This window comes from Nannobrachium achirus, assembly GCF_963921795.1.
Source record: "Nannobrachium achirus genome assembly, chromosome: 16".
In the NCBI taxonomy this organism is placed as follows: domain Eukaryota; kingdom Metazoa; phylum Chordata; class Actinopteri; order Myctophiformes; family Myctophidae; genus Nannobrachium; species Nannobrachium achirus.
The window spans coordinates 30,772,064-30,782,586 of NC_137823.1; the positions used below are offsets into that span (position 1 = coordinate 30,772,064).

General features: G+C 41.6%; 1 protein-coding gene across 1 annotated transcript in view; it reads right to left on the reverse strand.

Annotated features, from left to right (window-relative positions):
- Positions 1–2,084: 2,084 nt before the first annotated feature.
- Positions 2,085–10,523, reverse strand: part of cd2ap (CD2-associated protein) — an 85,312-nt gene continuing 76,873 nt past the window's right edge. The window contains exons 17-19 of the mRNA XM_080744070.1: positions 6,295–6,569; positions 5,351–5,414; positions 2,085–2,406 (exon numbers count right to left, since the gene is read on the reverse strand). Coding sequence (XP_080600196.1) covers positions 2,365–2,406; positions 5,351–5,414; positions 6,295–6,569 — 381 coding nt within the window. The 3' untranslated portion in view covers positions 2,085–2,364. The remainder of the gene's footprint in view (positions 2,407–5,350; positions 5,415–6,294; positions 6,570–10,523) is intronic.

Consider the following 10,523-nt stretch of genomic DNA (forward strand, 5'->3'; position numbering starts at 1 on the left):
TCTTGACCAGCTATTGAACAAACACTATACAGTAGCAATGATTGCTATAGGAATATAGTGTGCATATTAGTGCTACTTATAAACACTTAAAAGAAAAAAAAAACTGCTACACTGCAACACATTAAACTTGTTGTTGTCTTTAACAGAATGTATGTATACTTCTCTCTCTTTTCCTACACAATCCCCTCCCTCCAAGCCAGTACCACTGTTGTTACTGGCTTCATATCCGATACAAAATATACTTGTATACTGTATATTATACAACAGGTAGTTCCAACCAAGCGATCTATCTGAATGGTTGAAATAGGCTCCCCAACGTGCTAAAATGGGCATGACAGGCAGTAGCACAGCACACCTCTATAGCTGTTCCCAAATTAAAGTTTTGAGAATGGCCTGATCACAATATAAATATTACTCCCTATCAGTAAGATCCTGAGTGGATTTGACTGTACTAGAAGGTCCTCCCACTGTCATCGTCATCAGCTGTGCTGATCAGATTGGAATCTCGGCGGAGCGGCGATGCGGCAGCTGCACTAGGATTATTGAATGCTTTAACTATTGAAAAATAGCAGATATACAAGCTCACAGGTTTTTCAAAAAACCTTAGAAGGATTCAAAAGACACTTATAGAATTGGGGTCAAAATTAAAATGTTCACGATTTTTCAAAAATAGCAGATCTACAAGCTCGCAGCGCGGCACTCTGTGCCGAGCTGTGAGCTTGTATATCTGCTATTTTTCAATAGTTAAAGCATAAAATAATAATACACCATAATGTACCCGTTAATCTGGCATTACAAATATCAATCTCTAGCGAATGAGAGAGCGGAACAGTGAAGTTTTGTTTCTCTATGTATTATTGTTTCAGTTTAGGAATAATTGTCAGGCACACAGCCATATCATGGGCTCTGGAATGGCCAAGTTGAGTGAAGAGAGTTCTCTGTCATTTTCAGGATAACAGAGATACAGTAACACTCGCAGAGAGCGAATTGCCCCACAATATGAATACATTTGATATGTTTTATTTTGATGGTAACTGTTGTTCGCAATAGTACACTTGAGGGAGTGCTTTACCATTACTATTGGCACTTCAGTGACGCTTGTGGAACTCTGCTGCGCAGTCACTGTCATGCAAATAACCTCTCGCATAATATTGCTTAATAATTCTACACACTGCAGGCTTGCTGAGAACATTCTGAATGTTTTGAAAACCATTTTAACAAACCTTCCCCATTTGGAATAATGTACAACAAATACAAAACAAACAATTAAAAAAAAAAAAGAAAAAAGGATTGGGCCCTCTATATAATATTTTGACTAGGTGTCAGTAGACTTTTCAAAAAAATAGAGATATATATATTTATATAATACCATGCTGCAGATATCCAGAGAGAAACCGCCCAGATTAAATGGAAGTTTCCCCGTTATCAACACTTAAGATTATTTATTTTTGTTTGTTTGTTTTCCGCTTTACAGGCACAGTAGTGTTACCCTGGATAGGAATGTTAGAAAATATACATCAAAAAGACAAAAATGGAACAAAAACTAAAAAAAAACAAAGCTAGCCAACTCCCTGGTAGCGCGTCGCCGTGGCAATTAGAGCAGCAGCACCACGCAGAGAAATGTCACTTAATTCCCCACAGCATTGTGTAATTTCACTGAATTATCAGAAAGAGAGGCGAATGTGTCAATGTTGACTTGAACCGAGTATTTTTTTTTTCTCTTATTTAAAATCAACTACAGGAGCATTATATATATATAAAATGATATGAGACGTAAAGGAGAACAAATAAAACGAAACAAAAACAAGCACCCCCAGCTCTTAAGCTCTTATACACAGTCAGTAGTATTGAGTGCGAATGCCACCCTATCTGTCTCAGGAGAGCTTCCCTATTAGGAAGTGAAGATGGAGAGGGGGCTCTGTATACGTGTGTGTGTGTGTGTGTGTGTGTGTGTGTGTGTGTGTGTGTGTGTGTGTGTCTTCCAGTCCAGCACAGTAGTTATAAGGCCTCGATTAAGTTTTTTATGTATTTAAGGGGGGAACAAAAAAAAAAGAAAAAAAGAAAAGAAACATGTACATCTAGATTGAACAAAATATGTGCAAAAAATGTAAATCTTACAAATATGTGTTTTTTTTTGTTTGTTTTCTCTCTTCTTTTTTAGATCTCAAAAAAAGAAAAAGAAAAGAAAGAAAAAAAGATTGTGCGAGAGGTGGTCCGTCCGTTTCCCCGCCTCCACCTGTCTCTGCCTGCCTGTCTGTCCGTCCATCATCATCATCATCATCATCATCATCATCTTCTGGTTCGCTGGTTAGTCGACAGGTGAGCAGGTGACTTTCAAACTGGGTTGTGATTGGAGTAGAGGCCTCACGTCGACTGGACGATCCGCTTTAGCTTCTCTATCTCCATCTGTGGCGACACAGTGCATAAATGTACAGTGCAGCATGAAAAATCTCTGGATGGCGTCTACACACTCACACACACACACACACACAAACACACACCTCTTCAGACTCCACCTTAGCCCGGAGCACTTGCCCTAGCCTTGATGAGGCCTTGCAGGCTTATGCAATAGTGGTAAAAAATAACCGATTCACAATGCATCGCAATTCTTCCGCTCTCGTGACATAATCGATAACCGAAGCCTAAATCTATTTTGCCATGTTGTGCAGTAATATGGTAAAGTGTGGCGCAGTGCGATGTATCTTGGAATTGATAGCAACCATGGTGAATAGTAATCAAATTGAATCGTAATACTAATTGTCAGTTCCAACGCACGCCTCTATTATGCAAAGGCTAAAATGTGATTTAGATATTATGTCATATAGGCAGAGATGCCAGATTCATGTGTAGACCTGGCGTCCTACCGTGTATAGTTTCAATGCACAGATTATTTATTTTTTGATATCCTACTGTTTGGACTGACGATATTCTTGGTTTACCTATTGATCCTAGATTATTTCTTCTATGCATTTGAAGTTTACCCAGCTTACTGCAAATCACTCTGGATTAAGAGAGTCTGCTAAATGCCAACAGTAAGGGGTCACCCACGCTCGACAGGTCGAAGGCAGGGGTTAAAGCAAAAAAATAATCCAGAGACGGAAATTTATTTTACACCTACCCCCCATTTCAGATGAAACATGGATAGTAGTACATAAGGACTGCAGGAATACACTAGAAACGGAGGGGGAGAGCGATTTATTCCGTTTGGTCCATTTGATGTACGTTCTTTCTCCCTGTACGTAATTGTCCATATGATTTAGGTCAGTACACGCGGACCCTACCGTACAGCTCCCAAATAAACGTACAAGATTTGTCCGTAGCAAGAAGTACTCGTGGCCACCGTTGTCAACCATAGGGGCAGTAGTGAGGAAAATTACTTTTCCTCTAGTCGGAGACCTTAAGGATATTTCGCGCTAATCAGTCTAAAAGCGCGAAATTTTGCACAGATGTAGCTCAGGGCATGCTCTAATGATTTAGCTATGGCGCCCGAGTCGACGACCTTCGGGTTAGGTTGGGCTCCCATCGACTTTCAATACAGGAGGAAAATACCCAGAAAAACACTTTTTTTCTGGGTATTTAAGTAGGATGTGAGGGGTCTAGCTAGGGGTTTGTCATGATGCTGAATCCACTGCAAGCATTTGTTTTGCACAAAAAACATTCCTTGGGCTAGAAATGGCCTCAGAGAACGATGCATATATGGGTGAGCATTCATGTTAGTCGGAGGCCTTAGGTTTTTTTTTCTCGTGCTAATCAGTCTAAAAGCGCCAAATTTTGCACAGATGTAGCCCAGGGCATGCTCTAATGATTTAGCTAGGGCGCCCGAGTCGGCGACCTTCGGGGTCCCATAAAACGATGGTTTAGTGATGAAAAGTGATGAGTCATCACTTTTCAGAGTTTTGTAGGTGTTTTCTGGAGCTGTGGCGACCCCGAAGGTCGCCGACTAGGGCGCCCTAGCTAAATCATTAGAGCATGCCCTGGGCTACATCTATGCAAAATTTGGCGCTTTTAGACTGATTAGCACGAGAAAAAAACCCCTAAGGCCTCCGACTAACATGAATGCTCACCCATATATGCATCATTTTCTGAGGCCATTTCTAGCCCAAGGAATGTTTTTTGTGCAAAACAAATGCTTGCAATGGATTCAGCATCATGACAAACCCCTAGTTAGACCCCTCACATCCTACTTAAATACCCAGAAAAAAGTGTTTTTCTGGGTATTTTCCTCCTGTATTGAAAGTCGAGCCCAACTTGATTTGGCCGCTGTGGCGACCCCGAATGTCGCAGACTCGGGCGCCCTAGCTAAATCATTAGAGCATACCCTGGGCTACATCTGTACAAAATTTGTCGCTTTTAGACTAATTAGCACGACATTACCATGTCATCTCCCTAACGTCTCCGACTACTCTGCACAAATAGTGAAAAGACGTTGTTCTTCTACCTCTATGACAGCGGTTAATAAGAAATATATTTTATCAAGAAACGGGAAAAAGGAATGTAGTTGCAACCACGTGAAGAGGACGCCTGCCACACACACACACGCACACGCACACACACACACACACACACACACACACACACACACACAGAGGTCGGTCCGCCTCTCCAGACAGACAGCTATATTAGGCTAATCAGGCACACGAGAAGAGCTGATTTCGCTCAGCGGCTCTTTTATTACTTGAGAATTATGTTCAATATATGAGCAGGTTATGTACGTGTGTTTTGTTATAATTACTCCGGGTCGGATCCATGTGGTTAAATCTGTACCCTCGCACAGTTACATTTGGACCGCAATGTAACGTTGCCGACAGACAGCAGAACCAGTCCAGACTGTTACCACTCATTACCAACTATATGGAATCTATGAAAAGGTCGTTGGGGTCCTTGCTTCATCGCTCTCTCAACTAAGGGGTCCTTGGCCTGAAAACGTTTAAGACCCCTGCTTTAACATTATACAGCCTTTCTATTTGGCATTAATAACATTTAAAAAAAAAAGAAAAGAAAAGGTTTGAGCGGCAATTTCGCACAGATACGAAAGCCTGAGATTTAGATTTTGAGCCTTGAGCCTTGGGCACAACATGTTTGAAAGCCACTGGACCAAAGCCTCTCGACAGGAAGTCCGGCATCTTTGCCCTCCTCCTGCGCTGACCTACGCGAGCGCCATACTGCGCTACCCCACGTGCACGGCTCCCGCGCAGTGCCAAGAAATCAATCGCGGTGAACGGGTGTTTACTGTTTATTATTGTACAGTACGTACAGTCATTTGGAGTGTGCGAGCATTCGATGCACTCAGTGATGTGAGCGGAATGTGTTGAGGCATCTCAGTGTGCTACCGAGAGACAATCCATGTTACCTGCAGTGCCACGCGCTTCTGCCTCTCGTCATCCAGCTCTTTTCGCAGTTCCCCAATCTCTTTCCTGGAAGAGCAAAAACCGACATGTGCACGTGTTTATTACAATGCACCGTATATATACCCTTGCAACACATGCATGCAAAGTGTAGCCGAGCAACAAAAAGATTGTTCCATTTAAGAATCTGAAGCAGAGGGAGTATGGTATTTTATATACAAGTATCAAGACCCTGCAATGAATTATAATTGTATTTGGGGTTTAGATCTGAACTGATGCTCACAAAGTTGCCATTTAAAGTTTGATACAAGCACAAGCTTTCATTGAAACCATTGAATGGACTTTTCGATTATGTTGTCTAATAAAGTAGAAATGTCTTAAAAGTCCCCTTCCAGTATTTCTATGCCAATCTGTAGAGCTTTACAGTATATCAATCAATGTATTTTGAGTGCTCATTTGTAACTGTACAGCATTCGGCTTAAGGTAATGTACCATTATTACTGCTGCCACTGCCACAATGAATCGGCCATAAAAATCGACCTGCTAGTCCACATGGCTGCTATGGTGCTGGCCAAGGTGATGTCAAACCGCAGTGTTCATTGATTTGAAAATGATGGGTAGAAACAGTAAGTAAAACAAGCTGGAGGTGGGCTTTAACCATTTTAACACTGGTGGTGTCCCTATTTTAGACTCACGGCCCCTATTTTAGACTTTAAAAACGCAGGCAAAAATCGTATTATTTGGGCAAAAATCATTGATTATGCTGCCTAAAATCCTTGATTTTGCGATCCTTGGTATGCTGGGTTTTTTTATGTGATTTTTATCACATTCTTATGGAGGGTCTAATAGTTTGGGCATAGGTTAAAAATGTCAATTTCTTTCTCATTTCAAAAAAGTAGTTGATCTACAAGCTACCAAACATAACATGCGTATATTCTGTTCAGTTTACATGTGCTGGGTCTTCAGGAGCTCCACAGACAGCTCAAGATCTTTCATCTGGTTCTGCATCTCCTCCATTGGGGACATCTGCTCCTCAGGCTCTGGCCTGGTTTTGCTGCCCTGGGCCGGGCCGTCCGTGCTGCTCAGCGTGCTGGGAATATCAGGGCTGGCAGTAGGGACTGGAGTAGGGGCCGGAGTAGGGGCCAGCGGGCTGGGCTTGGGCTCCGCTGCCACCACAATGGGCTTGAGGAATGAAGGTGACAAGGTGATGGTATTGGCTGAAGGCTGTGGAGGAACGGAGGGGAGAGGGGAAAGAGAGTGGAAGGGAGACGGACAGAGGGAGAAGAGAGATAAGCGAGTCTGACTTGATAAGATAAAAGTACTTGTAGTAAATGGAGTTAGGGGTTCTCTCTGTGTGTGTGTGTGTGTGTGTGTGTGTGTGTGTGTGTGTGTGTGTGTGTGTGTGTGTGTGTGTGTGTGTGTGTGTGTGTACATTCAACTCTTTGTCCTTTACAGGGTCACAAGCAATCAGTGAGACTTTTAACAGCATGAAGGAGATAACATAGTCTGGTGTACAGTAACTGGATTCATTTTACAAACAGTCAAACACCAGAGCAACAAAAACATATTACTGTATAGGAATGCAGCCACACATTATTTTCTCAGCCATTCTTTTTTTTTTTTTTTGATTAATCGAGAAGAGCGGTTACGATCAAAACCTCGACCAGCTGTCCGTCAGTCAGTCAGTCTGTCTGTCACACGTCACACTTTTCCCCTGCTCATATCTCCGCAACCGTTGCCCCGATCCATGCCAAAACCCATCAATTCTCACATGACCCTCTTCTAGGGCCACCATGAGGCCGGTTCTTGCAAAACACATTTATGGACACAGCTCCTACAATGTTTGGCCAAAAATCACGCAAATCGGTACACAGTATGTCTACACTCACGTCATCAACATGGATCTGTTCCCTTTAGTGCCACCTTCAGGCCGATTTTTTTAAACACATTTTTGGACTCTACTCCTACACATTTTGCCCTAAAATCATGCAAATCGCTACACAGTATGTCTACACTCATGTCATCAACATGGACACTTCTCCTACACATTTTTTTTTTCTTCTTAATCACGATTAGGGAGTCTTACTGGTATTTATCAAGAAATGTGAAAGAATTCTTAGTTATCTAAATGTATATAAAAATACTTATAGTTATAGTAAAATAATTTGATTTAGTTTTATATTGATTTATACAATATGATCTCCATTTCCTGTGTCCTTCCAGGGAAAAACCAATGTCACCAGAGCTATTATCACCCAATAATTACAAGTCTCTTCCCATAGCGGCTATCTGAGATAGCGGCGTCATCACATTTCCAAGTGACCGTGAAGTGGCTTCATATCAAAGACCAATCAATTTCTTGGTGCATCTTTTTCCCCTCAAAGGACAGCGAGGTGTGCGTGCGTCATTCATTCCACCCGGACCACGCTAACCCAAGGTGCTTCATCCACTCTCCAAGCCCCTCGGGGGTTAAGATTCCCTCTTGGACATTCTGCTCCATCTACATTCTCCCGCCCCTTTGGAGAGGTTCCAAGAGTTGCACTCCCATTTAGGGATGGGACGATAAGCGATATTATCGTTTATCGTGGAAAAAAAAAACACCCACGATAATCGTATTGTGGAGATTTAACATATCGTGATGTCGTCCTCCGTCATGCACTGGGATCAATTCACCTTTTAGTTGCAGAGCTGCATATCTGGTACCACTTAAACCCTCTATAATTGGTAAAAGGTATTTATAATATACGTACTTGATACAGTCTTTTTTTCACTCTATCAATGTCTTTGCCAAAAAATAGCCGATTAGTCCAGTAAAAATAAGGCTGAGGTTGGACAAAATTTTATTATTTAGTTTTTCAACTGATTCTGACAGGAAATTAGGTCTACTAGCCAGGATAAAAAAAATCTACCATGATCTGCTCACTGCAAATACCCACAGTGGCCAAATCAAGTTGGGCTCCCATCGACTTTCTATACAGGAGGAAAATACCCAGAACATTTTTTGCTTTAAGTAGGATGTGAGGGGTCTAACTAGGGGTTTGTCATGATGCTGAATCCATTGCAAGCATTTGTTTTGCACAAAAACATTGATTGGCCCCATAAAACGCCCACAAAACTGTGGAAAAGTGATGACTCATCACTTTTCATCACTAAACCATCATTTTCTGGGGCCATTGTTGGCCCAAGGAATGTTTTTTGTGCAAAACAAATGCTTGCAATGGATTCAGCATCATGTCAAACCCCTAGTTAGACCCCTCAAATCCTACTTAAAGCAGATTTTTTTTCTGGGTATTTTCCTCCTGTATAGAAAGTCGATGGGAGCCCAACTTGATTTGGCCACTGTGGGTATTTGCAGTGAGCAGATTATGGTAGATTTTTTTATCCTGGCTAGTAGACCTAATTTCCTGTCAGAATCAGTTGAAAAACTAAAAAATAAAATGTTGTCCAACCTGAGTGTATTTTTTCCCTAGATTTACTAGACTAGATCTACAAGCCCCAGGATAATGTATTTTTAGTATCGCGATAATATCGTAAATATCGTACATCTTTTGCCACAATAATCGTGATATGAAATTTTCATATCGTCCCATCCCTACTCTCTTTTTGATACAATAAGGAGGTGGACAAGGGTCATAGGGAGTTCATTGAAACAAAAAAGAAAAAGAAAGAGCCACTGGGTTACGTGAGCTGGAAGCCAGACTTACTATGAGTGGTTTGAAAGGCTTACTGAAGGAGAGGGAATAATGTATGTGCTTGAGAGAGAGAGCGTGCGCATGAGAGCCAGATAGAGAGAAAGGAAAACCAGACATGTTGCTGTTGCTGCCATCATGTATATATATACAGGGTATCTGTATACATGATTATGCCCTATTGCACTTATGCTGATGTTGCTACCGTGCGGTAATTCGTCACAAAGTGCCATTTCTATCTTATCTGTATTTTTCGTAGCTTTGTTATTGCTACTGTCACGTTGACGTATCCTGTTGCACCGGTGTTTTTGCAGACCTCACGCCAACTTGCATCTGGCCGCTCGTACCTGTATCAGCTGTGACAAGTAAACCTTCTTGATTCATGGAAACTAGAGAAAAGCAAGGGACAGACGCGTTAACTAGCCTGGTGAAATAAACCCCCGCGTAGCACCGCGTCAAGCAAAACTCACATCCATCTATTTCGATTACTTTCTTGTTACACTCTCCCATTTCGCCAATAATTTTCTCATTTCATCCCTCTCCGTGTGCATTACTGGAAACAGTTCAGCAATTTTGTGGTCTCTGACACTCTCGGCCTGCGGCATCCGAAGATCCGTCCAATCAGCCCTGATTGCCTGTGAAGAATCCAGTCTAATTGTCTTGTCCTGATGCCAAGAGGCCTCTCAGGGGTGAAGTGAAGGACTGGCGGCCCTTCTTACCCAACCTCTTTCTCGCTCTGCGACTTTATTCAGTCATCACCCTATTTCCCTATCTTTCCTGCTGTTGCATTGTCTAGTGGAAAGACCAATTTATCGGTGTATATTTAACCCTAGAATTATTGACTGCTTTAAAGGGATATTCCACTTTCAAAAAAACTTTTTGTCATTGTATGGTCTAATCAGGCTTGTATGAACACCCTGAACAGTTTTTAATTTTCTTCATTCAGTATTTAGATATTTGATGTAAATGTTACCAGGCCCTCCGGCAGGCCCAGGCCCCAGGGCCTCTCCCCACACACACTCATTGTAACTTCAAACTCCATTTTAACCATGATAGATTCATTAAAAACACCCATTATTTTTTCTGGTGACTCATACTACCCTCCTAATACGTGAGCAGGCCGTGTTTTTTCCATAACGTTTTTCATGTATTTTTAATAATTCTTTGGGAAAATGGAAACAATTAAATGCAATAAAAATATATTAAAAATACATGAAAAACGTTATGGAAAAAACATGGCCTGCTCACGTATTAGGAGGGTAGTATGAGTCAGCAGAAAAAATAATGGGTGTTTTTAATGAATCTATCATGGTTAAAATGGAGTTTGAAGTTACAATGAGTGTGTGTGGGGAGAGGCCCTTGGCCTGGAGGGCCTGGTAACATTTACATCAAATATCTAAATACTGAATGAAGAAAATTAAAAACTGTTCAGGGTGTTCATACAAGCCTGATTAGACCATGCAATGACAAAAAGTTTTTTGAAAGTGGA